Source organism: Pseudopipra pipra, chromosome 17 (genome assembly GCF_036250125.1).
Source record: "Pseudopipra pipra isolate bDixPip1 chromosome 17, bDixPip1.hap1, whole genome shotgun sequence".
Lineage (NCBI taxonomy): Eukaryota > Metazoa > Chordata > Aves > Passeriformes > Pipridae > Pseudopipra > Pseudopipra pipra.
This window is the reverse complement of record NC_087565.1, coordinates 1,390,482-1,416,597: the sequence shown is the minus strand read 5'-3', so window position 1 is coordinate 1,416,597 and position 26,116 is coordinate 1,390,482. Positions and strand designations below refer to the sequence as shown.

Here is a 26,116-nt window from a genome sequence, read left to right as displayed (position 1 = left end):
AGACCAAGCTGAGTTGCAGAGTTCCTAGAGTGTCCTGTCACTTTTGCTGTCCCTGTGCTGCCCGAGGGAGGGTTTGGTGGTACAGCAGTGTACACCCCCTGCACCCTGTGCAGGCACCAAACATCGTACCCAGGTGGGAAGGGGAGGTCAGAGGCTGCTGACCCATGAAGGGAGGCAATTATCCAGCTGATGAGGCCATGCAAGTGTTAATTAAAAAGCATGGGAAGCAGAACAGGTCACTGTTTGGTGTCATCCACTTGTGAAATTAGCCTTGTGGTGGCTCACCCAGCCCTCCCCAGGAGAGAGAGCAGGGGAATAGCTGCTCACAGTGCCTCTGCTCTTGCTCTCATCTCCTCTGGCTGAGCTCCTATTTCTGGGTACCTCCTGCATCCTGCACAACGTCTTCTGTTGGATCCTTAGTTTGGAAAAACTTACTGTTCATTCCTGAACTGGTCTGGAGCATAGCTGTGCAGGGGTGAGAGCTGTAACCAAAATAATCAGCTCCTGGCAGTCCAGGTGGAGAAAGAAGCTCCCTAGGCACATGCAGGGGGTGCTCACACAGGGGCACTGATGCACTCAGTGTCTCATGGTTGGATTAGCTCATGGCTAATAAGGCACATGAGAGTTTTTCCCGTGGTTTGGAGCACTCATAATGGTTCTCTCCTGAGTGGATCCTTTGATGTCTTATAAAAGAGTCGATGATGAATCCATTTCCTCAGTTGGGACCTAAGTTTGGCACTCTCTTGTCTACTCAGATGTCTTTTTTCATAAACAATTAGACAATAGAACAACAAAATGGGATTTAGTCTCTCTGAGGATCCTGCCTCGCTCTGAAATCTGGCAGAAAGTGATCCGGTGCTTCAAACATGGGGTTGGACAGCAGAGACAGACAGACAGACACACACACACCCCCAAGTGCAGCAGCTCCCACTGCCTTCCCTTTCACAGCCAGGCTAGTGAGAGTACCCTTAGCTCTGCCCTGTCCTGCCCGTCCAGCACAGCACAGGCCCAAAGACCAGGGCCAAGGGCTCTTTCTGAAACTGTGCAACACCAGATGTTTTTTTGCAGAGGCCTCAGACACACACGTGCAGCTTGCTGTTATTAGAACTGGCTCTCACTCCCTGTGCACAGGGGAAAAAAATTAAGGCTGTGCTCCGGGTTCATTCTCCACTTTGGCATCCAGTGCTAAACCAGGCAGGCTCAGTCAGCTTTTGTTTGTTTTTGTGAAGTTGCTTATGGACTGTCCCTCCTGCAGCATCCCAGTGGAGTGGAACAATTCAATGCACCAGCTGGATGAGAGTTGCTTCATGTGCTGCCAAATGTACCACGTACAAACCACCCCTCAGCACCTCTGAGGTGCAGCCTGACAGGCACACGGCGGCTCAGCAACACCCTGCAGCAGCTTGAACCAAGAGGATGCACTGCTTCATTGCTCAGGCTTCCTCTTGGTTTTCCACTTGGTCTGTCCAGCCTTCCTCCCCCAGCATGGCTTTCTGGTGGATTTTTCTTCTCCTGATAATATTTCTGTACTCACCTCAGACTGAGCCAAAGGCTCCTTTTAACTGAAAAAGGCCGTTTGTCTCACTATCTTATCATCTCTGTCTCAGTGTCAGCCCAAGCCTTGATGCCTCCTTCCCCCAACAGCAGGTTTCATTCCTTCATTTCGGATTCCACCCAGCCACCCTTTCTCAGCCATTTCTTGTTTTCCTCCAAGAGTTTCAGAGAAGCATGGCACTCCTTGTTGTGATGCTTCCCTAGCTTGGGGCTGATCCCTGCCAGCCAGGACAAGAGTTCATCAAACCCCTGGTGAGGTCTTGGTGAGATGCCAAGGGTGTCCCTGGGACAGCGGGATGCTCAGCTCAGTCTCTGTCTATATGACAAAATCTCCTGCTCCCTGGCATGGCCTCAGTGCTGCAGGGCTTCAAGACAACCTCCACTGGGTAGCACTAGGGATGTTACCCCCTCCCAAAATGCCCAGTGCCCCAGGTGGGGCGCTTTTCCCCCTTGCCCAACAGCAAAGGCTCCCATTGTGGTCAGTGGTGCAGAGCCCAGGGAATGCTGTCGTGGTGCTCAGCACCCTCTGTGGTGGGTCACCTGTGGGTGGGGGCATCGGGGGGCAGGTTAGCAGGGATGTCTGCAGTGCAGGAGGAGAAGGAGACACAAAACTGCCTCCCAGAGCTACACAGGAGGAAATGAGCTTGGCTGTGGGAGATCCAAGGATCTGTAAGGAAAGGCAAGGGAATCCCCCTTCTCTCCTGCAACCTGGATCCAAAGCCAGAATCTACTGGGGAGGGCTCCAAAACAGCACCGCCTGCCTCTTCTCCGTCCTGCAGAACCGCGGTGCTGGGTTCGCTGTGTGATGCTGGATGCACCAGGCTGGTGCCACAAATAATTGACAACTGCCAGTCTCCAGCACCACAGATCGCCTCGACGGGCGGCGCTGAGGTCCCTCCATCCTTTCTCTCGCCCGCGCTCTGGGATGAAGCCGAGCAGGGCTGCGGACTAGGGGAGGACCAGGATCCAGGGGGCTCCGGACCCCGCTGCACCTGCTACCCCGAGGGGACAAACACTCGGTACGCTTGGGGGGGTGGGCAGCGGGAGAAGGGGCGGGTAGGGGGCCGGGAGGGGATGCGAGCCCCTTCCAGCCCCCGCGGGGGTCGGCAGCGCTCCGCCCGCTCTGCTCCGGGGGCTGCAGCACCGCAGGCGGGGGCTGGACGGGGGGAAAAGGGGGTCGGGGGGCTTCGCTTTGTCTCCCCGCCCGCGGGGCCGGGGTCGGCGGCTGTGGGAGGGCGGGAGGAGGAGCGCGGACCGCCCCCACCGTCGCCGTACAAAAGGGGAAGGGCGGGCGGCGGAGCGGCGTGTGCCGCCGGGCAGGGACAGGGACAGGGACAGGGACAGGGACAGGGACAGGGACAGGGACAGGGACAGGTAGGGCGGGGGACAGGCAGGGCGCAGCGAGAGGCCCTCCAGTCCCCTCCTCAGCGCCGTTCCGACCGGGATCGCGACCGTCCCGTCCCACCTCATCCCGTCCCGTCCCATCCCATCCCGCTCCGCCGCCGGGCCGGGACCATGCGGCGGGCGCGGGCGCTGCGCCGCCGCGGAGCGCTGCTCGCCTGCCTCTCCCTGGGGACGCTGCTGGCCCTCGCCGACGCCAAAGGCTCCTTCTACCCCCCCGCCGCCCCCCTGCCCTACGGCGGCAGGTACAGCCTCTACACGGCCGGCTCCAGCCCGCAGCTCGGCCCCGGCAAGCCCGTGGGCAAGCACAAGTAAGCGACTCCCTGCGCGACCCCCCAGCCGCGGTAGCGCAGCCATCCGGCGGGCACCGGGAGCCGCCGGCCCGGGTCTCCCTCGGGCATCCCTTACCGGGCACAGACCGCGGCCACCGGGGACCGGCCACGCGTCTGGGCTCTGCGGGCACAGCATCCCCGGGGACGGGCTGCCGCGGGCACCCCATGGTGGGCACCCAACCCCCGGCACCAACCATGGGTACCATCTCCCAGGGCTCGCCAGCGGGTATCCCTGGCTGGGCGGGGGTCCCTGGGTACCAGCCGCGGGCATCCCTTGCCGCACACCATGTGCCGGGTGCTGAGCAGGGGCTGGCGGCAGGGCAGCGGTGTCCGTGTGCCTCGGTGCCCCCTCCACCTAGAGGAGGGTCCGGGAGCTCTGTTTCCAAGAGGGAGTGGGCTGCGTGCGGTGGGGACGTGCATGCTGAGGTCCCGTGTGGGACGGGGCTGGGGAAGGTGGGGATGGGGATGTTCGTGTGCGGTTTTGGGGTAGGTGCATGTACCTGTTCTGCGTGACATGGGCGCGGGGGGCGATGTGCGGGAGGGAAGGGTGGCAGTGCACAGAGAGACGTGTGAAAACACATGTTGGTTTGGAGGGAATTTGCCCATTTGCTTGTAAAACACATGCATACTAAAGTTTAAATATGTTTTCAAGAAACCTGGAAAGCTCAGGCAGTGAGGAATGTGGGCTTTACACATACTATAGACTTTTTCCATTCAATTGCAGAAAAGCTGTTACACTGGGGGCGGGGAGGGGGTGTCGCTTCCCTCTCCGCTTGTTTGCTAAGAGTGGTTTCTGCCGGGCTCCTTTGAAAAGGGGAGGATGTGGTGTTAGGAACAAGCTGAAATGAATAAAGTAACACTCCAGACAAACAATACTGGCAGTGCCAGTGAGAGCTTTCAAAACCCGTAACATTTTCCAGCTGCTCACTCTAAAAACATCAGGCTGGAGCTATAAAACTGCTTGCCACAGGTGTGTGAGAGGGGAATGGCGTTCTGAGAGGGAGAGTGAGCCAGAACCACACTAACCCAAGAAGTTGGAGGTAGGCACTCTTTATTAGTAGTGAGTGGTAGATCTGCCTGCTTTGGCTATGAGGTGACTTAGAGACAGTTGGCAGTGTGTTTGTAAGCAGGTCCTGGATTCATGGATAGACTGTGATCCTAAATTTCCACATGAACATGCACACATGATCTCCCTTCCCTCCAGCTAAGAGAAGTGGCTGGCCTTGGCTCTCCTGTGGCCCTGTACGTGCATGAATGACTCACTTCTAGAGGAGTGGGGAGCAGCACAGGTCCCTGCTCACGCTCTGGCAGCCTCTCAGGTCTGGGCAGGCTGGGATAGATGTGCTGGTGCTGCTCTTGGGGGAACAAGGGGGATGTGCTGGGCATGTGGGATCAGGGCATCTCTGCTGAGAGGGAGCAGAATCAGAGCCAGGGTGCTGGAGGGAGGATGAGCCTGCTCACACCTTGCTGCTTCACAGAGGGAGCTCCTGCTCCATGTGGGCTGTTGGAGACGGAGGAACCTGCTCAGGTCCTGTGGATGGGGGCACTGGGAGGCAGCTCCCCCTGTGTGAGCTGGGGTTCCTGTGACTCTGGGCTGCCTGGCCACAGAGTGGATGCAGTCTGAGTCCCCTGGCATCCCCATCACACGGCCTGTGGAGAGCAGCCTCGGGGCTGAGCACAGAAATGAGCTGCAGGGTCTCAGCCCAGCTCTCGTGGGCTTGTCATAATGATGGTCCAGATGATGTTGAGACCTCTGGCAGGTGGAGGTGAGGGAAGGGACTGGGACAATTAGGTTGGAGCACAAGGGTTTGGGGAGAAGGACTGTGGTGTCTCCAGTGTGAGGGAGTGTGTGTGCCCGAGTGTGTGTGTGCGTGCTCCCCCCCCCCCGTCACACTCAGGGGACAGAGCAGCAGGCCTCTGGCTCACCCTGAGTGGGGACAGATCAGTGAAGGAGGGACAAGCAGTGATGGCAAACAGGTGAAGACAAAGTACACTCCCTGCTCATCCATACCAAGCCCCCCAGCTCACACAGAGCCACGTCCTGCCGCCTCACTGAGCACCTCCTGCAGCTGCAGCTCACGCTGCCCCATCTGCTCCATCCCACTGACCCTGCCCCTCAGCCCTGCCCCACACTCAGTGCCTGTGCCCTCCTCTCCTCCCGCTCTGCCGTCTGCCACATCCCCCTGTCCTTAATCCCTGCCTCACCACACATCCCTGCTGTCTCTGTCCCCATGGACCAAGTCCATCTGCTCCTGCCAGCAGCCCTGCCTTCAGCTGGAACAGCCTTGGCCTCCATCTGTCCCACCAGTTCTCCTGCATCCTTCCTGTGCAGCCTTCTTCCCACCCAGCTTATCCTAAACTCATGGATTTGCTGCTTGGCTCAGGAGAGATCCTATGCTGGAGCTGACTGGTACCTGTGGCACCCCACTGTGGGCACCACGGCAGGGGGGAGGAGTCTCTACTCCTTGTACCAACTGTTCTAGAGGTCTGAAGAGGTTTCCAGCCTGATCCATCACGGATCTGGTCCGTGTCCCTGCCTCCATGGTGGAGGGACCCATGATGCTGCAGCCCTGCAGTGGCCAGTCTGCATCTCCTCTCTGCTGACTGTAGCATCACACCTGCAACAGAACCCACTGCCTACGGGTACTTTTGAGCTGCTTTTCAGTTGGTCCCTGCCCTGGCAGCACTCCAGGAGCTGCAGCAGGACAGACAACCCCTGCCAGGCACTGCTGGAGCTATTTCTGGGATGCTATTCCCATAACTGCTGCTGCTGGTGGGGTTCTGCTTGTCGTCCCAGGCTGTCTCACCACCCAGTCCATCTATGCCCAGCTCTGGTGACACCACGAGCACTGATGACAAGTGTGGCTGTGACAGCAACCATGCTCCTGCAGCGTGGTGGTGATGCCCCCCCCAAGCAGGGGGGTCCCTCCAGCTCCTGCCGCCTGAACCTCGCCAGCAGTGCCAGACCTGCCTGGGGACTGGGGGGGACAGCTGGGGTGCCACTGTCTGCGGGCATGGGGTGACAGTGTCTCGCTGTGCTTCCCCCCAGGAGCTACTGTGCCTACGTGGTGCAGCGCAACGTGACGTGCACGCTGCAGGACGGGGCCGAGAGCTACGTCAAGGCCGAGTACCACAAGTGCAGCTGGGGACCCAAGTGCCCGGGGAAAGTGCTGTGAGTACGGGGGGCACTGGGCACAGCTCCCTTCCCCCCCACTGTCAGCTCCTGAGGCTCCTGTGCCACCTTTCCGACCATAAAACACCACTTTCCACAGGGTAGTGAAACGAGCTGAAAGGCTTTTCCTGGACAAGGCAGTCAACGGCAGGGCAGTGGTGCTGGGAGGAGGCAAGATAGGATCTGTTCCCTCCTTAGATAGGTCAGGGGAGGTTTAGGTCAGATATTAGGAAAAGGTTTTTACCTAGAGGGTGATTGGGCACTAGAACAGGCTCCCCAGGGAAGTGGTCACAGCACCAAGCCTGACAGAGTTCAAGAAGTGTTTGGACAATGCTCTCAGGCACATGGTGTGATTTTTGGAGGTGTCCTGTGCAGGAGCTGAAACGATGATCCTTGTGGGTCCCTTCCAACTTAGGATATTCTATGATTCTACGATTCAGAAATAAATCAGGAATTCGTGGGAGGTGGGGAGGTGCCTGTGCACATGTGCAGGGAAGCATTTTGTCACAGACCTGCAATTGGGCAGAGTGATGGCAGCTCACTGAGAACCTGAGTGAGAGGAGGAGGGAACAGAGCCCCTGGCTGGGGATGGCTCAGTGCTTCCTGCCCTAGGAAAATATTTGCAGAACTCTCTGCCACCTTGTCGGTGCTGGAGGGAAACACTCCACTGTGCCACCGCCAGAGCTGCTGCTGGAGCAGTGTGGACACCTGGGCTTTGTGCTTCGCCACCCTCGGCAGCCCTGGCTGGGGATGCTGCTCCCTGTGGAAATGCCAATCTCCTGCATCCTCCCCAGGCCCGAGGAGTGGAGCAGAGCTGAGCATGAAGGAAAACTGGGATGAGAGGGGCTTTTGTTGGAGCCTGGTACCCCTCCTGTGGCAGCCAGCTGGGACTGTCCATGTGCCAGTGGTGCCACAGGCTCTGAATGGAGCCTCTGCCAGCAGAGATGGGCAGTTGGACCCACTTGCTGACTTGTTCTTTCCATCATGACTTTCTGCACAGCCTCAGATGCTGCATCCATAGACCAGAGGGAAACATGGTTTTTCCACGTGCTGGGGCCATCAGCTAATGTTTGTGCAGGTGCAAATAGCACTTCCCCTTGCTGCTGCTTGGAACAGGGGGAGAAAGGTTTGGAGGGTTTGGAGCTCTCTGAGCTCCTCTGCAGAGTCTGGCATGACACAGAGAAGCTGCCCTGCCTTCTGGATGCCATCCTCCTCCTCGCTTCACCCCCTGACAGTGGCTGGGAGCAGCAGTGTCCTGGGGCACATCCAGGCAGGTTTCCACACACCACAAGACAAGGAAAGACTGTAGAAACTCAGCAGCAACTGTGAAAAGGAATACCAAGAAGAGGAGCTTGTTTTGAAGCTGTCCCGTGCCTTTGGGAAATTCATGTTGAGAAATCTTGAAGTGAATCAAATACCAGAGGATTTGGGTTTCCTTTATCCCCTGCCCTGCGGTTCGTACGGAGGTGGCTGTATTGCACTGGGAGTTGTGTGGAAGCAGCAGTGCCAGAGGCTGCAGCCTGGGCCAGGACACTGAGGATTCAGGCAGGGCCATGGATGACAGGGAATCCACCCTGTGTGAGCAATGGATAGCTGTGAGTGGCTGCTGCAGCCCCTCTGTGCTGCCGCCTCCTCTGAGACCGTCTGCTGGACATGCTGGAGAAGAACAAGGGCCTGATTGTGTGTGTTGTTGCAAAACAGCAAACTTCAGGGTTTTCAGGCCCTGGTTAAATTCAGATTGGAAATTTCCAAGAGGCAGGTTCGAAGCACTGACGTTCAGAGGGGGTGAGAAATGTGCCATCTTCAGCCCTGTGAGGCTCAGCTGGGCTGGTGGGGAGACACAGGGGCTGGGGGGTCCTGTCCCATCCGTGTCACCTCACAGCAAATTGCCATGGAGGAGCAGGGAGCAGCTGAGTCCTCCAGATGGGCTGATGGGACCCCATGCAGAGCAAGAGCAGAGAGGGAGGATGTTGGTGTCCCGCTGGGCAAGGAGGTGGGCTCGCACCTTCTGTGCTGGTTATGGGGGCATAGATGTTTTAGTGTCCAGATTGGTGATGGAGAAACTTCCCAGGGCATCTCAGCTGGGGCAGGAGGCAGTGTAAGGAGCCATCCCTCTGTGCACACCCCAGAGCATTGGCCCAGGGCCAGCCCAAGCCCCTTTAGGCTTCCCAGCAAATTGTTGTCCTCCACACATAGAGAAAACACCTTTCCAAAGGTATTTCAATGCTCACAGAGGCTTCAGGACACAATTACTAGGAAATTCTGCAGGTCAATTCAAAGTGCAAAACACTTCCACAAGCTGTCCGCTTCCCTCTTGGAAATGATCTGAGTTTGCAGGGGTTTTGAAATCACTTCCATCATTTCACCTTGTGGTCTCCTGGGCCAAAGGTTGCCAAACGATGTGGCATCAGTCAGAGTGGCCACCAGCTGGGCCAGGGACTGCAGCAATACACTTACAGCTGCTGTTCTTGACTAACACCAAGTGTCCCAGGTCAAAAACACTCCAACAAAACCCCACTGTAGTGCTGCACTGAGCTGTGGTGCAGTAAGAGGAGGAGGTGGGCCATGGTCTGCGGGTGTAGCACAAGGGTCTCAGCCAGGCTTTCCCCTGTGCACAGATCCCCCACACCCAACAGGACTCAGGACCCCGCTCTGCTTTCCTGCTCGATGTCAAGGTTGTTCTCTAAACTGTCCTCTCTCTCCCCCCTCTCCTGCAAAGGTACCGCACGTTCTTCAGACCCAGATACAAGATCGGATACAAGACAGTGACGGAGCTGTCCTGGAGGTGCTGCCCAGGCTTCATGGGAGAAGGGTGCCACGACAGCCCCACCGACCAGCCTGGCCTGCTGCCCCAGCACCCCAGCCCGAAAATGCCTCCTGGGCAAAATATGTTTCCAATGCCCAGACTTCCACCCTATCCAAAAAGCCACCCTGACCTGTTTCCAGGACCAAAGAAGAATCAGTATGGTGAGATCTCACTCCTGCCTCACATTTATAGGCCACCACACCACCAGCACACACTCAACCATCCTGGGTCTTTCTGTTCCAGCACAGGGCATGAATTTGGCAAAAAATCAGTGAGTGATGTGCTTTCTGATCAGAGATCTGAGATTTGATTCCTTTGAGGACCACTTGCTTTTTTAATCTTGTCTCCTTCAAAATGTGCAGCTTCAAAATTGCCTTTCCTCATTGCTTTAGAGCATTTTTCTATTAATTTTGGGGTTGATAGGGGGTGTCTCAAGACAAAGTTCCCCTGGGCTATTCTCATAACCTGCTGTTTAACTTGAGAGCACAGGGCTGGATCCCAAGAGGAAAGAGAGTTTCCTGATCAGCTTAAGGAGACATGGTGAGGGTGGGTGGGCTGAGATTTTGCTGAAATGGCAATAAGAGGAAGATAGCCAAGGAGGGGAGTTAAAGGAGCACTGGTCCTGACTGTGCCCTCTCTGTTTCTTTCCCCTGCAGGCAGGAAGCTGCCGGGCCTCTTTGGGGACCGCCTGGATCGGCTGGAGGAGGAGGTGAGGCGCCTCTCCCAGTCCTACGACAGCCTGCACACCATGGTGAGCGGGCTGGGGGACCGCCTGCGCCTGGCCATCCAGGAGGACACCACCAAGATGATCGGCTCCCTGATGAACAGCCCGGGCACGCCTGACTCCACAGTCGGCTTCGGCATCATTCCCGACGGGCTGGTGGACGTGGCGGACAAAGCCGACATCACCACGTACCCTCCCGTGGGGGAGATCCTGACCAAAGTGACCGAGGTGAGCGACGTGCTGAAAACCAAGGCAGATCTGCTGCACGAGGTCCGGGGCATGGTCCTGGACCACGACGGGCACATCAAGCACCTGCTGGAGGCTGCCCGGCCCTCGCCCCTCACCTCCATCGACCTGCTGGAGGAGTACGTGGACACGAGGCTGAGCACTCTGCGCGGGGAGCTGCTCGACGGCTTCGAGAAGAAGCTGGGGAAGATCCAGACCACGTGCGACTTCCGGATCCAAGAGGTGCGGCAGCAGTGTGAGGAGGAGAAAGCTGCCAACCTGCGGCTGCAGCAGACGCTGGATGGGAAGGAGCTGGAGATCAAGAAAGAGATCTCCCAGCTGGAGACCCAGATCCAAGGGCTGACCGTGGTGGAAAGCTGCTGCAGCAACCTGGACTACCTCACTGATCGCATGAACATCCTTGAGAAAGGCCTTCACAGCATCTCCGAGTCCCAGAAGAACTTGCACTCACGGCTGGATGGAGAAATCTCCACTGTCACCCTAGGGAACCTCTTTGAAGGGCGCTTTGAGGACCTGGAAGCCAGGCTCAATGCTACAGAGAGGGAAACGGGGAGCTGCTGCTCTGGGATAGAGGACAGCATGAGAGGCACAGTGGTGGCAGAGGTGGATGGCATGAGGACTGCCTTTGAGGACAAAATGCAGACCCTGGAGGACAGGTTCATGACCATCGTGGGGGAGCTGAACAATGTCAGTTCTCCCATGGGAATGGATGGAGCAGTGGTGCCTGTGCTGGAGGGCGAGCTCGCCAGCATGAGGAAACGGACAGACGAGACACTGGAGGTGCTCCAGAATCGCCTTGTCACGCTGGAGAGCACTTGTTCCCTGGGCTGCACCTCCGCCTCCAAAGATGTGGAGACCTTCCGGACGGAGATCGAAGACTGCCAGAACAAGAACCAGGACCTGCTCCTGAGGATGGACAGCAACTATGACCTCCTGCGCAAGCTGAACGCCACCATCCTGGAGATCCAGCGGCGAATCGAGGAGGAAGCATCGGGAGCTTTGCAAGGGGAGATCACCTTGCTAAAGATCAACCTGAACACTGTGAGCAAGTCTCTGACAGGGCTCAAGGACTCTGTCTCCCAGTACTCGGATACCGTGACACATGTCAACTCCTCTCTGGACGAGCACGAGCGGAAGATAGAGGATGAGGTGCACTCCATCCAGGAGAAAGTCAACGACCAAGGCTCCCAGCTCTTCTTCAGCAACCGGCGTGTCCTGAACCTCAAGGGAGACCTGGAGCGACTCAAAGCCAGGATTGTCAGTGACCTGAGCTCCTGCAAGAACGTGGCCCACGACCTGCAGCAGGAGATCTCTCACTTCGACGAGCGGGTGGCCCGGGTGGAGAGAGCCTGTGGCAGGCTGGGTGTCCTCACAGGGAGCCTGGACGACATCAGGAGGGAACTGGAGAAACACACGGGCAGTCTGTGGGACTACATGGACCACATGAACGGGACACTGGCTGCCCACTCTCAGGAAATAACAGGACTGAAGGACAACCTGCTGGACTGCCAAGCCAAGGTCTCCGAGCTGGCAGAACAGGTCGGGCACTTGGAAGAGAAGGTGGAGGGGAGGCAGCATTAGCCACACTGCCATGTGTGTCTTCCTTCCCCCCCCGTGAAGGACAGGATTAACTTATATCACACAGACTCGCTCCAATGTGACAACAGTTCGTGGGATAATTTTTTAAATGAAAAGCTGCTACTTTTTCTTTTTTTTTTCCCCTTCATCTCGTTGGCCCCACTTTTCCATAACTCTGCTGTGCCAGTACTCCCCTCCTGCTCGGCAGCTGTCCTGACCCTGGTGCAGCAGTGTCACTGCCTCCTGGCTGGGGGTGTTGCTTTGGCTCCTGGGCTGATGACCCCAGAAGGACAATTCAGGAGGAAGCTGGAGGCGGGAACATTGATTTTTAATTTTATTTTTTGTGGATTTATAATTTCTGGAAGAATACAACCCTGTAGTTATCAGTTGAGGAAGAGTTTCTCCGACCTAAAGACCACCTGCATCTCAGTCCAGGGACTGAGCAAAGCCAGGGCTCCTTACGGGGAACAAAACTCACCACAGGAATTGCAAATTTCAAAGAACACACGTATTCACACGTCCCCTCGGGGAACTGGCTTCCCCTCTCCGAGACAGCAGCTCTCCTTGTGTATGGTAAATCCATTTATACTGCTCCCTCCTCCATGCAGATGCACATGCCTTGTGGAGCAGATGAGGGTATGCATTAGGAAAACACACATATGCATATATATACATATGATATCTGTGTGTATATTTTTGAAGAATCCACTGTCATGGTGCTCATCTGATTGCAGAGTTTCCCCCTGCTGCCCCATGTCCCTTGCCATATTCCAAAGAGCCACACTGAGCAGCTAAAACCTGCAGCAGCAGTATTTGGGGAGAGCCCCACAGTCCCCAGAGCTGCTGTGCTCTGCAATCTCACTTTGCTGGGCTCTCTGGTTACACCTGGGACTGACTTACTGGGTTATGGAAAACGCGTCTTCCCCAAGGAGACGTGTCCGTAGGTCCCTGCAGAGACCAGTCCTGTCCTCCAGCTCTGGTTCTCTCCTGTTTTACTACTTAAACTGTGAACGTGGTTTCCCTCATCTCGTCCAGGGGCAGGAGAATTCCAGCTGCTCCAGGGTGTGAGTGCAGCAGTGTGGGAACAGGAGCCTCCCCCTCACATTCCTCTAGCCCACTAGCCCTGGGACCTGCACCTGTGAGAAGACCTCTGGAGACCTCTCCTCAGCTCAGCCTGGGAATCAAAATCCCAAGTGACTTACCCAGCTTGACTCTGGTTTCCCACAAGCAGGCAGGCTGGAAAAGGTTGTCCATGTTCCTGAGCAGCCCCAGCCTTGCCTTATGGACCTGTTGCACACAGAACCTGCCTCTCCCTGGGAGCCCCCCACGGGCACCCTCCACTAACCAGCAACAGGGTCTTCATGACTAGGATGAGGGGGAAATTAAAGAGCCTCCATCCAAGCAGGTCTGGCACTTTATAGCAGAGGAACATATTTTTCTATCAGCTCAGCGTTTCAGCTCATGGACTCTTCCAGACCATCCAGCCTTCAGCTCCCACCCAGTGCCCATCACCCTCACCAGACTGCCCCTGTTCTTTTCCACCAAAATTCCCTCCCTGATCCTCCCTGACCAGCACAAAGCAGCAGCAGCTCCCAGTAGAGATGCATCAGGGCACCTTTTCTCCTCCAGAAAAACTGTGTGAGCTCCCTGAAGCATCATTCCAGGCTGGGGAGGACCACAGGGATCCCTGAGTCCAGTTGGCCACATCGTGTTCCCCTGATGCAGTAATAAGCTCGTTCCCCTGCCAGAGGAGCATGGGCCATCAGCTGTGGAGAGGGGACCTGGCCCCCCACCACTCACCCAGTCCCACCAGGTGCTCACAGCACCAGAATCCACTCTTCCTGCTCTGGGCTTTGCTCAGTTGGAGCTATGCTGCAGCTGCTGAGACACTTCTATGGCTGAAGAACAACCCCCGGCTGCTGATCGGCATCCTGCAAAACCTGCTCTTACACAACAAAACCTATGTTTTTTCTCAGCCCAAAGAAGGAGTCTTAAGTCAATCCTCAGTACTCAGGGGAGCCCTCACCCCACACAAGCATCCTGCCAGAGCTCCCCTTCCCATACCCTCACACCAGGGAAAAAAAGGGCTGCAGCAACCAAAGAGAAAAAAAGCCAAGGGCCAGGCTCTCCCTTCCCCAGCCAGGGCTGGGTTAGAGTGGCTGAGCAGGAACAGCTTCCCGAGCACAGAGGGAGCCAGGATTGGCCTTAATAAAACTAGGACAAGGAAGAAGTCTGACCTTCCAGAAAATGGTGCTAAGTTTGGACTATTCCTGACTAGTCACTTGAAGCTATGGACAGTTTATATTTCAGTTCTCAACTATTCATGTTTAAAAAGTGAAAGGAACTTTGTACAAAACTGGGCATTTTTTTTTTTTATTGCTTGCAGAAGGAGGAAATGGTGCCCATGGGGTTGTCCTTGCATGGGCAGCTTTCCAAGGCAGTTGATAACTGATACCGTCAAAAGGCTGTGTTCTGTTGTTTTTAAAACATTTTACATTTGTTCAGATTTTAAAAGCTGAAAAAGCGTTTGTACTGGAAAGGAAAAAAATAAAGTATTTCTCACTGAGGTTTCCAGAATCAAAATTACTTGTGTGGCTTCCAGAAATGGCAAACTCGGAGATTATTTACACTCACACACGGCAGTCAGGGAAGGACAAGGCAGGTGCCAGACTGGAGGCATTATTTATTATTGCTATTAGTCAAAAACACTCAAATACCCAACATCTTCCATCCACCTTAATGATTTGGTGGGCAGTTTCACTCCACCAGCTACCAAACTGCAGGAAGCTGGACTGTCTGGGAACTCTGGTCATACTGGAGGTAGCAATAGCTATGCCAGAGGCTCATCAATAAATAAAACAGTGATCAACCACCACCTCTGAAAAAGAGCCAGGCTTTAGAGGGGTTACAAACATTAGAAGAGACCCAGCTTACAATAGCTTTAGTTTAGCAACTGGAGGTTTTGTAGAGTCAGAGCTCCCTTTTACTCCCTTTAGCCACCTGAAAAGGGGTGTCATGACCTCTATTACAAGTGCAAAATGCCTGAGCAGCAAACAGGGGAAGAGGTGCAGCTGGAGCATTCAGTCCTGGCAAAGGACACACAGGAGAGCCCTGGGTCCGGCCTCCACAGGGAATGGGGTTAGAAGAAGGCATCCAAGTCAACATCAGGCAGCACAGGTCTCCAGTAGGAAAAGTGGCTGTACTCTGGGCACTCCAGACCAGCTCTCCCCCTCTGTTCCAGGGGAGGGAAGATGAGCTCCACCAGCTCCGACAGCCGCTCGTACCTGTGGGGGTAAGAAAGAGGTTGCACTGGGGCCATTGGGCATTTGTTTGCTTTTCTACACCCCAAGATGCTCCTCTGGGTTACAGCGAAGTTATCCCAAGGATGCTGAGGAATAAGCACATCGCTTACGTTGACTTGTGGTTCTTGGTGAGCTCCTGCATCAGCTCTCCCCTGGGGTTGACCGTGAATATGCGGCTCTCTGGCAGCCCCACTTGCTTGTATGCGTAGACATCCTGCCCAAGGAAGGCCAGCATGGCATGAGAGCTGCAGGAAGGCACCACCACCCCCCCGAGCCCTCCCTCTGCCCCAGGAGAGCTGCTCACATTGGGCCTGTTCCCAAAGGCCGCGTGGAAGGGACACCTCGGGGCAAACAGGTTTTGGATGTCCCTCAGGCAGGTGATCTTGAACACCTCTGGCTTCTTCTCAATCACCTCCCTGCAGCACAAGACCCGTGGTCAGAGTGGCATCAGCTGGCCAGGAGTGAGGGCAGCGAGGCTGTCCGGGGCTCAGGGAAGTGATTTGGAAGGCAAGAGAGGTTTTGTGCATCAGGAGTTGCACCACAAAGCTCCAGGGAGAGCAGGCAGCTCTCCTGCTGCCTCACACAAAAGGTATCGTGTGCCAAGGAGGGCAGAGCAGTCTGAGGCTGGGACATCCCTCAGCACTGAGCTGGGGAAAGGGGTGCTGCCCCCAGGGACGTGGGGGGTGCAGGAGAGGACACAGTACCTGTGGAAGGCAGAGAAGAGGCTGCTGGGGGCGAGCAGGATGGGGCCCCTGGGGAGGGCACAGCCTTGGTCATTGACCCATTCGAGGTAGCCTTTGGTGACGTGGGCCATGCCTATCGCCCTGGCCGAGCAGTAGAGGAACTTGTAGCCATTCCTAGAGAGAGCACAGGGAGCCCCTCTGAGCTGTGTCCAGGGCAGGGCATTCTCCTGCTTCAAGGGGGACAGTACCTGGCCTAAGCCCAAAGCTGTTCACCCCTTCAGCAACCAAGGTGGTTCCACAAACAATGCAAATGCCTTACCCAGAGACCTGGGCTAAGCCCAGTCCCCACCTGCCTCACACTGGGGGTCCCTGCACCACCCTCCAGGCTCTCCCCAGCAGCCACAGCCACCCAGCTGCACAGCACCCACTGCTGCTCAGCACCCACGCACCCAGACAGGACCCCCAGGCAGCACCTCCATCCCACCGGGCTGCCTGGGCATTAGGGGGGCTTTACCCAGCCCTCACAGGCCTCCAGGGCAGGGCAGCTCAGCCGAGGGGGTACCACGGTGGCCAGAGGCAGCCGAAATGCCAGTCGTGTCCCTGCAGCCCCAGGAGCGTGTCCCTCCCAGGGCCGGGATGAGCCATCCACGGGCCCACAGTGCCTCTCAGTGGCCACAGGGGCCAGGGACTGAGCTGGAGGCTCTGCAGGGACCCACTGCTAGTGTCACCCTTCGGGGGTCTCATCCCCTGGGCTCTGGGAAGCAATCGCTGGGCACCCAGAGAAACACCAGCACCAACCCAGGGCTGGCAGTGCTGGGGACTCCCCTGCCGCCACTCTCAGGTGTCACCCTGGGTGGTTTCACCACCACTGCTCAGCTACACCTCCCCAGCAAAGCTTCCACCGACACACTCCTGCCAGGGAAGGCAATGCCAGCATCTGCTCCCAGGGGGCCCCCTGCTTTCACCCCCCAGCACCATGTAGGCAGCACAGCAGCCATCACTGACAGCAGGTAACGAGGCCATTCTGGCCAGCATCAGTGAGCCCTGGCTCTCACTCCATCAGTTTCCCACTTCCCCTTGGCCTCAGTTGATCCAATACCTACAGGTGGATTTTGTGGAAGAGTTTAACAATCCCATGATGAGTCCAGTCTTTACCCAGATGAGGCAAGATGTGCCCCAGAGCATCCGACCTAGAAGGAAAGGATACCGGGTTAGTGTGATCCAACCTGGTGGGTATCCATCCCCAGCACCGTGGGGTTTGTGGTCTCTCCTGCCTGCCTATGCAAGCCTTTAAAGGACACTTTCCCCTAACAGGGGAAAACACGGATTTTGGGGTGGCATAAAGGCCTTTTACTTGGTGATGGTGCCGTCGATGTCCGAGATCACCACCTTGTCATCCCAGTTCCACAGGTAGATGGTGGCCTCGCAGCGACACGTGCCCTGGTACTGAGTTGTCACACTGAATGCCACCTCGTTGGGGCCATCCTGCAGATTCAACCTTTCCTGTGGCAGAGGGGCAGCAAAAGTGTTACAGCAGCACCAATTCACACCAGACCAAGACTTGCCAGAGGCCAGACTGCCACCCAGCCAGGCCAGAGACCCCAAGCCTGTACAGGGTGGCCAACCAGGGCAAGATACTTGGAGGTCAGGAATAGAGAAATCCCTGTTTAAGGTTGTCTCACCCCTACACACACACAGGCAGTGAAGGCAGAGGAGTAAATACATACGATCTGTTCGGAGGAGAGCCGCAGGGATTTCTTGTAGGTTGGCAGAGGTTTCTGAGCAGGGGCCTCTATTGCCAACATGTGCTCAGAGTGCAGGGTCTCATAATCACTGGATGAGCTTTCTTCCTCCTGCCTACACAAAGAAGGGAAGATCTTGCTGGACTGGGATCAGCCGGAGTCTTAATAGAGTTTTTTGCCCCCTTACATTAGATAAATTTGGGAATAACTGGAATATCTTAGAAGAGATAAGGAGCGTGCAGACTTGTGAAGGTGACCTGGGAGAGAGGCACTCACCTCTGCTGAGCAGAGTCAGGCTGCAGCATCTCCTCGTTGGCTTCCCCTGGCTTTGGCTGCTTCTGCAGGCAGAGAAGGGTGTGCTGGTTTTGGCTGGGGCAGAGTTAATTTTCTTAACAATGGCTGGTTTGGGGCTGTGTTCTGGATTTGTGCTGAACAGTGTTGATAACAGAGATGTTTCTGTTATTGCTGAGCAGTGCTTACACAGAGCCAAGGGCAGGAACAGGGGCTGCTTTGCTTTTCTTCCACTTGGAGCAGTGATGCCAGAAGAGAGGCAGCAATGCTCCCCCTGCCTCCACAAGGACACTGCCCATGGCAGAGGAAGCACAGCCTGGTGCTGTGGTGGGGCAGGGAGACCAGCAAGCACACGTGGTACCTGGGGACCTGGCATGAGGGGCACGTGGCAGGATGGATTACAAGGTCTGTGTTACTGCATCACCAGGCCTTGTTCTGCTGCTCAGGTATTAACAGACCCAAGGGGACAGGAGCAACCTTCAGAAGTCACCTTGTCAGGTCCTGGATGTCCTCATATTCAGCCCCAGGCCATCCCCAGGACCCTGCTGCTCCCCTACCCCCACCTCTGCCAGTCAGCAGAATGATGCCTGTCCCCTGGGGACATGGTTGTCACATCCACTGCCACAAACACACCTCCTCTGCTGGGAATTCTTTCCTCCTCCAGAACCACCACCTTCTGCCTTTCCTGGGCATCTTCTCCTTCACCAGGTCGTCAATGATGCTCTGTGAACATGGCAGAACATGGGATAAAGTCAGTTCTCATCCCAGGGAGGCTCAGCCCAGGATTCTCAGGCCCTGCTGAGAATCATGGCCAGAAAATGTGTCATACCACTGACCTCAGGAATGCTTCTGTGGAAAGCCTGCATGGAAAGGACCATGGGACCAGCCACTGCCCAGTTGTAATACCTGGAAAACCAAGAGGGGTGGGCACATCATCACTCCTGGAGCGAGAGCTCTTTACAGATCACCAACCTGCACCACAGCCAGCTCCCCTCTCACAACTACTGCAGTACAGTCATGCTCTGGGATGGAGTCACACTGCTACAGGAGGGTTTCTGTAGGGGCAAAGGGACCACACTGTCCATCGTGGGATGAAGCAACAGGAAGAGCAGGCCACTCACTTGTTGTTGATGAGTATGACCAGGTTCGGGTCATTGACAAGCATTGGATTCTCAACAAACTGCTGGTAGGAAACCATGTGCTCCAGGAACTTCTCTGGTGGGACAGAGGCTGTGTCATGCCACTGGTGGATATAATGGATTTTGGGGCTGCAGGTTCCCCCTCCCCTCTCACCTACCGTGAGAGATCTGCTTGCTGCCCCTCAGGCCCCCGCACAGCGACAGGGCGACTGCAGGCATGGGGTCACAGTCCGGGGGGGTGTCAGCAGGCAAGCTGGGTGGCAACTGGACACACACAGGGTTGCTGGGGTCTGTCACAGGCCTCAAACTCTGCTCTGTGCTTCTTCTTTTTCTGGTAGTGACATCAGACAATAGTTTTAAACATACCTCCATCCTTTGTGCCAAGGGAATTGCTCAAGAAGGTCTGAGCTTGGCCAGCTGGGGCAACTCATACCTCCTGGGGAAACAGAGAGCCACCTGCTCCTCATCCAGGTTGGAGAGGTCTTCCAGGTAAATGTCACTGGGACCCAAGTGAGGACTTCTTTTGATGGATCCTCAATGCACAGACAGGAGAGAGAGAGCTTAGCTGAATCACCTTTCCAACCATTCCAACACCTATCGAGACAGTAACAGTGTTTTCCTCCATCGTAGCCATGTACCATACAAACAGGGCAGCCATTTTCCTACTGCAAAAGCTGCCTTAAATCAATAGCAACAAAAGTACCTCAAGACACCTACACTGGCATAATCCTTAAATATACTGTCAAGGGGAGGAATATAAATGCTTCCCTGAGATTTTCCCCTTGACTTGGCATGTTCAGGATAAAGACACAAGTCAGGCCAGGTGGTGCCAGACACTTCAAGTTAAGGTATGGCCTGTATTGCTGAGAAATCTTCTAAGCGAGCACAGGCAGAGACATCCAAGGATGGACTTCAGGGAACATAAGGCAAGAAAGCCTTCCTGGGAGCTGGGTGGTCACTGAAAGCTGGAAACTTGAGGGATGAATCTTCAAAGCAAAGGAGTTGGTTGCACACAGAGAGGGCAAAGCAAAGCAAACAGCACACCTGCAATGCCCAGGGCAGTCATGAGGGAGTTATAGTGAATGAATAACCCAGGCCCTCATCCGAGACAGGCACCTGCAGGCTCAAACACCACTTCCAGCTGCACCAGCCACCCTCTCACCTTGGCTCCTCTGCCTCTCCCGCTGGTGCTCAGGGCCCTCTGAGCCTGCCTGCCTTCGAGCAGTGGCTCCCTCAAAGGGCTCCACAACCGGCTGAACCTCTGGCACAATACTCCCATCTTCCTCCTGGTTCTCTTGTGGGACTGAGGAGGCCAACAACCTTTCTGCCCCCCCAGCACTGGGGATGCTGTTCCCATCCTGAGGTGCAAGTGTTGTCTCAATAACAGCCACAGCCGAGGAACAGGGTACGTCCTGAGGTCCTGCTGGACTTGGATTCCCTTCCAGACTTTCAGAGGTGGCAGCAAGAGGGGTTGCCTCATCCACTGGGACCAGTGCCGCAGAGATGGAGGTTCTTGCAGTAGCAATGGTCTTCAAGGGCTTGGCTGGTTCCACTCGTTCCAATTTATTCACCTCAAGGAAAGCAGAAGGACAGGTTTGAGGATGGGAAGTTGCCCAGAGCATTAGGCAGAGGGGGACAACTCCCCGAAGGCTGCCTGGCCACAGACTCCTCCGCTTTCTGCAGCTGCTAGAGAAGATCAAGAGCAGGGACTCACCTGAGGGAGCATTCCCCAGGTCCACTGCACGTGGGATTCAGCCTCTAGAGCAAAACTGTCCTGTGATCTGACCTCCAGTTCAGAATCACTTTTGGGAGAAGATAGATGGCTCAGCATGAAGCTGCAAGAAGAGAAAGTGATATGGGAGCTTACCAATACTACAGCCCCATGCTCTCCTATCAGCACAGGGATATTTAGGACCAAGAACCCTGTAAGGCTGGTTTCCCATAAAGTCAGTTCTGCTCCATAAGACTGTCACTCACAAAGGACCAGGGCCTACGGAAGCTGAGGCCCAAGGAAGCAAAGTGCTATGCCAGCAGTTGTCCAGAGCAGCTCAGGAGCACAGAGCCCTGGACATGCAGGTTTCTCACATCTGTGACCATGACCACAAGTGTCCCCCATGGTCTCTGAGCTTTCCTCCAGCCACACCATATCAGGCCAGGAAAACCCTCCTCTCCTGATACCTGCAAGTCCTTTTCCTGTACCACTTTCCTAGCCATGAGGCCTGTCCCCTGCTCTCACCAGAGCTGAGCAGAACACCTTGCCCCTGTCCATTACCTGTCCGCAGAGGCCAGCTCCCCATCGGAGTGTGGGTGCATCTCTGGGGACTGCAACAACAGGGTTTCTTCTTCGAGGCCACCAGTGAAGGATGAACACCCTGCACCACTGCAAAGGGGGAAAAGAGTCAGTTGTGCTACTCTCAGGCACCTCTCCAGAAAGCTGGCAATATAGCTTCACCATTCCCACTGGCTTCCTACTCCAGAACAGGCTGGGCTCCCCTTGGAAACACTTTCCTCCTGTTCCAATACTGCTGGGCTTCACCAAGTGAACCCACGGGCTTGACCCACCTTGCCCAGACCAAGCAGCTCACCCTGGGGCTGGCAGCTTGCACAGCTCCTCCATAGGCATCTCGCCTTTGGTCTCATCAGAGCTTTCAGACTCTGAGTCCAACACCTCCTTCCTCTTGGTCTTTCTCCTGCATCGCCTCCTCTTGCGCTGGGTCACTTCAGCGCCGGTGGCCTCCTGCCCGTGGGACGGCTGGACAGAATCCTTCAGGCTCTGCTCCATGGGGATGGGGGACGTGCAGAGGCAGAAGGGGATGCTGTCCTGCAACAGGGATGGGGAAGAGCCCATCAGCTCCCTCCAGCATGCTCCTTTCCAGCCTGGCAGCTCCTTGCTCTTGCCTATGGAACATACTCCACCAGCACAACCAAAACCACTGAGCCTGCAGCTCACGGGCCGTTTTGTGGCCTGGCCTAAAAGGGAGGGTTTGTACATAAAACTTGTAAATAAAAGAAGGCCGATCCAGCCACAAGCTAAAGACAACTCTAACATGGGCAAGGAGAGACAGGCAGGAGATGGCACCACGAGACCAGAATAATAAAGGCTGCAAATGGGACTAAGCCCTCTCCTGCTCCCAAACCCAGCCCAAGCTAGCAGTGATCACGAGTCAGGCTGGGAGAAGAGCTGCCAAGATTTCTGGAAGCCACAACTAGTCTTATCCCACTTCCCAGTGGAGTGGGCAGCCTGCCACAGCATCTGTCTCATTCTCATCCCTGTTATAAGATCCCTCAAAAGGCCAAGCTCCAAGATATCTGCCTGGTTGGCCAGCAGCCATGTCCGTTGATGGAGATCAGTCTGGGATGCAGATATGTGGTCTAGTACTCCCTCAGGGTGCTCCATTGCCCAGGTCCTCCACACTGGTTGAAAGGTCCTTTGAAAAGGAACCTTTCCAGACAGAGAAAACATCAGAAGGGACAATGGAGTCACTCTGTGGAAGAGCAGCATTCCAAACCTGGTCATTCCACCTCAACTCTGTACTTCCACACAGCAGAACACAGACCTGCAGCACCTCTCCATCACCAACCTCATTCTCCTCTGACTCCTGGACAAAGAAGGCCTCTCCATTGTCTCCCAGCTTCATGTGCAGATCCACAGGCTCCCCGTTGATTTCAATGTCAACCTAACAAGAGGCAGAAGCAGCCTGTCCATCCAAACCCACTCATCCACTGGAGTGCAGGGGCACTTCCCCAGGGAGGGGCTGGGTCGGAGTTGCTTGCAGGGCTGACAGCCACCCAGCCTTTGAGGCAAGGGACCACTCCCAGATTTCCTGGGAAGCATAGTCATTCCTGGAAGAGGATGGGTTCCATTAGGGGGCATCACCTCCAAATCTTGGCAAGCACTCCTCTCAGTAGGGCTCCCATTCCCCTCAAACAAAGTTTTTCCACAACTCAAGGGTTATAGAAGATACTGGGTACGGAGACAGAAGAGAGGAAGCACAGCCCCATGGAAAGGAACCACTTACCACCTTCTCCCTGGAGCGCAGCACTCCCAGTTTCCCGAAGCGCACGTGGAATGGGGAGCACTTGAAGGAGTTATCGGGCTGCCTCACCACCACCACATCGATGCAGCCTGTCAGGGTGGCAGGGTTCAGGTCCTGGTACAGCTCCTTCACCGTGACAAAGACGGACTCAGCCAGGTGCCCCATATAGTTCATGGTCTGAGACTGCAAGGGAGAGACAGGAATACACTCAGGGAGGGGAAGAGAACTCCAGTAGTAAACATTTACTCAGTGAGTCACATCATGGCTGCAAACACAGCCCCATCATGGGCACAGGTAAGCCTCTAGGGAAACTAAGGCAAACACCTGAAGGGCCAGGGCCTTCAGCCAGGGCCTCTGTGAGCACCAGAAAACAGGACAGAAGCCAGAGCAGAGCATCCAGCTTGGAGAAGAGATGCCTTTGCCATTGGCTTACACCATCACATCTGCCCCTTGGAAGGGCACATACAGCCTCACAGCAACACTGTGCAACCAAGCTGTCAACATCCTGCTCAAACAAGAATTTGATTGGCAGAAGACATCCTGTCCTGCACTGTCCTTAAAAATTCCCAAACAACTCAAGGCAGAGAGGGGAAGTTCGAGCTGCTGCATACACCACAGACTCCCTTTGAACAAAGTCCAAACCTAACATTTCCCACTCGGAAGGGAAGGCATCGTGGAATTGGCCAGACATGACCCTTGTTCAAGCCAGAACTCCCTAGTCTCCACATCTTGGCCCCTGCCACCACCACCCATCTTTCCAGGGAATCCCAGCAAAGGGGCCGTGCCGCCTGGAGGACACTCGGACAGCTCTGCCACAAAGCTACACTCTGAGGTTGTACAGCTCCTGGTGTTCATCAGCAAGAACATGTGGAAGGAAAGCCTTGCCTGCTTCCTGCTCATCCACCATGATGAGCAGGAACTCCTCTCCACCATGCTGGAGTCCTGGCTGTAAAGCTGGAGAGCCAAATGGTCCATGCTGGGCTCACAGCACAGCCATGCTTCCAGCCACACAAGGTGGCACACATGCTCTCATGCAGCACCTCTTCCTGCACAGTTCCACCACTGGTAGCTGCCTCTGGTCAACATGATGAAGACCCAGGATTGCAGATCTATGTCAGGGTGCTGGGTCTTGTTCCCAGGCCTCGGGCCAGAGGAGCTCCTCGCTCCATTTGCTCAGCACTCAGCATCAGCAGGACAGTGGTTGTGGTGTCAGCACGTCGCACCAGGGACTGGGAACCATGGAGGCCGAGCCCAGCTTCCCCAGCAGCCAGCTCTGCAGCCCACCTTGTCCCAAGCAGAGTAGGAGGGCACAGGATGACCATGGATGAACTAAAGGAAAGGTCTTGTGTTGACAGCACAGCCAACATGGTGTGGTGTCCCCAGGGGCTCTCAGCACAGCCCGCAGTGCACACTCAACCCAGGGCGGCTGGAGAGAGTTGGTTTCTTACCCAAAGGGATGAGGACAAGCACGTGCCACCCGATGAGCCCTCTGCCCCAGCAGGTACCCAGCCTCTCCGATCTGTTTCGCGCAAGCTCAGCCCTGTCCTGCTCCCAGACATCCCTCCTGGAAGGCTGTCTGTGTGGGCAAATGCGGTTCCTGCTCCATGCTCCGTCCCCCACCTCTCCCTGACAGCTGGGAACATGCCCAAAGCCCAGATCCTCCCTGGGGGATGATGGCAGGGAAGTGCTAGCCAGCTCCCGAAGCTTCGGTGCCTCCATCAGCTCTGCTGTGAGCGGGGCCAGGGTCATGGGGCCACCACCAACCTGCTGAGCCCAGCTTTCCCAGGCACTGCTGCCGGGGCTGGCAGCCCTCCAGCTGCCTTCCCTGTTGTGCTGCAGGGCCTGGCAGCAAACAGGAGAGAGCTCCTCGCTGCATGGGGGGGATTTTTGGAGGAGGAAAATCTGGGTCACCCCAGTGCTCCCAGGGCAGCGCTGATGGCCTCCCCGCTGGGATATACACTGACACAGACCTAAAAAGTACACAGAGAAAATCCTGGGCAGGTAAACCTGCATGGCCCATAGGATTTGGGGTGGGGGCTTGGAAATTGGCCCCAGAAACAGCCCCACACTGAGCATCACCATCAAGGTGAACACAGGGTGCGAGAGCTCAGCAGCAAAACGTGCCAGAGCCACATCCCCTGTGCGGAGCTGCTGTCCCCCCCGGCCTCAGTGGGCAGCTGCCCCCTCCCCAGGCATCTCGTTGCTGGGGACCACTCAGTATGGCTCTGGTACAGGTTTCACCGAGCTTGACTCCCTGTGGGCCTCCCGCAGGACGGCTGGAGGAAGGCAGGGGATGGAGAGAAGAGGCTTCTCCCCTGCAGGCCTCAGCTCCCCCACGGATGGAGCAGGCCCGTTAGGGAGGTGAAAGGCAAGTTTTACTCTGGAGAGAGATTAAGAGTTGGACAAGAGCAAGAGAAAGGGTTTTCAAGTCACATTCAATAAATAACCCCCTAGAGGAACGCGGCAACTCGAGCCCTCAGCCCCCAGACCAGCAGGACCGCAGCCCTTGCGGAGGGGTCAGTCCTGCCCCGGGGAGGCAACACCGCTCAGCTCCACCTCCACCGCCGAACAGCCTCCCAAAACAAGACGGGTATTTTGCTGACACCAGCCTCCTCTGCTCCTGGGCCACCCTGCCCACATCCACACTGCCATCCATCCAGCCGGGACCTTCCCCGTTACCCGGGCAGCCGCTGAGCCTCGGCACGCCCTCGGCCCGGGGCCGGAGCGAACCCCGGGGGCCGCTCCCTGCCGGCAGCGCTCACCCTCGGCCCTGCTCTCCCCGCCGCTTCCCTCCTCTCACCTGAGCGAGGGGAGGGCCCGTCTCCCGAACTACCGCAGACCCCGGGGCGTCCCTCCCGCCGAGCCCATGAGGGTTGCTGGGAATGCGGAGCGGGATCGGGGAGGCAGCGGGTACCGGGGTGTCCTTCGACAGGCGCGTGTGCTCCGGCAGCTCCGGGCACCGCTGCCCACGGAGACCCTCCTGCTCCAGCCCACCGTCCCGCAGGACACGGCCACGTCTTAACAGGGCACAAAGGGAGGGCTCCTCTGCCCTGTGTCATCTCCAGTGGGGTGGGAAAGGAGAGCGCACCGAAAGGAAAGCAGCAGCTTG

At 56.3% G+C, this 26,116-nt stretch overlaps 2 protein-coding genes across 5 annotated transcripts; one reads left to right on the top strand and one right to left on the bottom strand.

Moving 5' to 3' along the window:
- Positions 1-2,758: 2,758 nt before the first annotated feature.
- Positions 2,759-14,390, top strand: EMILIN3 (elastin microfibril interfacer 3). Its single transcript, XM_064673617.1, has 4 exons — positions 2,759-3,266; positions 6,337-6,459; positions 9,179-9,426; positions 9,922-14,390. Exons 1-4 carry the CDS (start codon positions 3,070-3,072, stop codon positions 11,814-11,816), a joined length of 2,463 nt encoding a protein of 820 aa, XP_064529687.1. The 5' UTR covers positions 2,759-3,069; the 3' UTR covers positions 11,817-14,390.
- An 86-nt stretch (positions 14,391-14,476) lies between these two features.
- LPIN3 (lipin 3) lies at positions 14,477-26,010 on the bottom strand. 4 transcript variants are annotated; one of them, XM_064673613.1, is made up of 20 exons: positions 25,808-25,896; positions 22,990-23,190; positions 22,552-22,647; positions 21,556-21,791; positions 21,243-21,350; positions 20,685-20,805; positions 20,133-20,541; positions 19,404-19,503; positions 19,129-19,301; positions 18,953-19,046; positions 18,668-18,737; positions 18,465-18,554; positions 17,817-17,878; positions 17,526-17,655; positions 17,153-17,301; positions 16,902-16,988; positions 15,820-15,972; positions 15,420-15,531; positions 15,226-15,329; positions 14,477-15,097 (listed from the first exon to the last, which is right to left on the bottom strand). In XM_064673613.1, exons 2-20 carry the CDS (start codon positions 23,179-23,181, stop codon positions 14,953-14,955), a joined length of 2,631 nt encoding a protein of 876 aa, XP_064529683.1. In that variant the 5' UTR covers positions 23,182-23,190; positions 25,808-25,896; the 3' UTR covers positions 14,477-14,952. The 4 variants fall into 4 exon arrangements, with proteins under 4 accessions (XP_064529683.1, XP_064529686.1, XP_064529685.1 ...); XM_064673616.1 differs by having other exon boundaries at positions 15,226-15,531; positions 25,808-26,010; XM_064673615.1 differs by lacking the exons at positions 15,226-15,329; positions 15,420-15,531.
- Between the last annotated feature and the right edge of the window lie 106 nt (positions 26,011-26,116).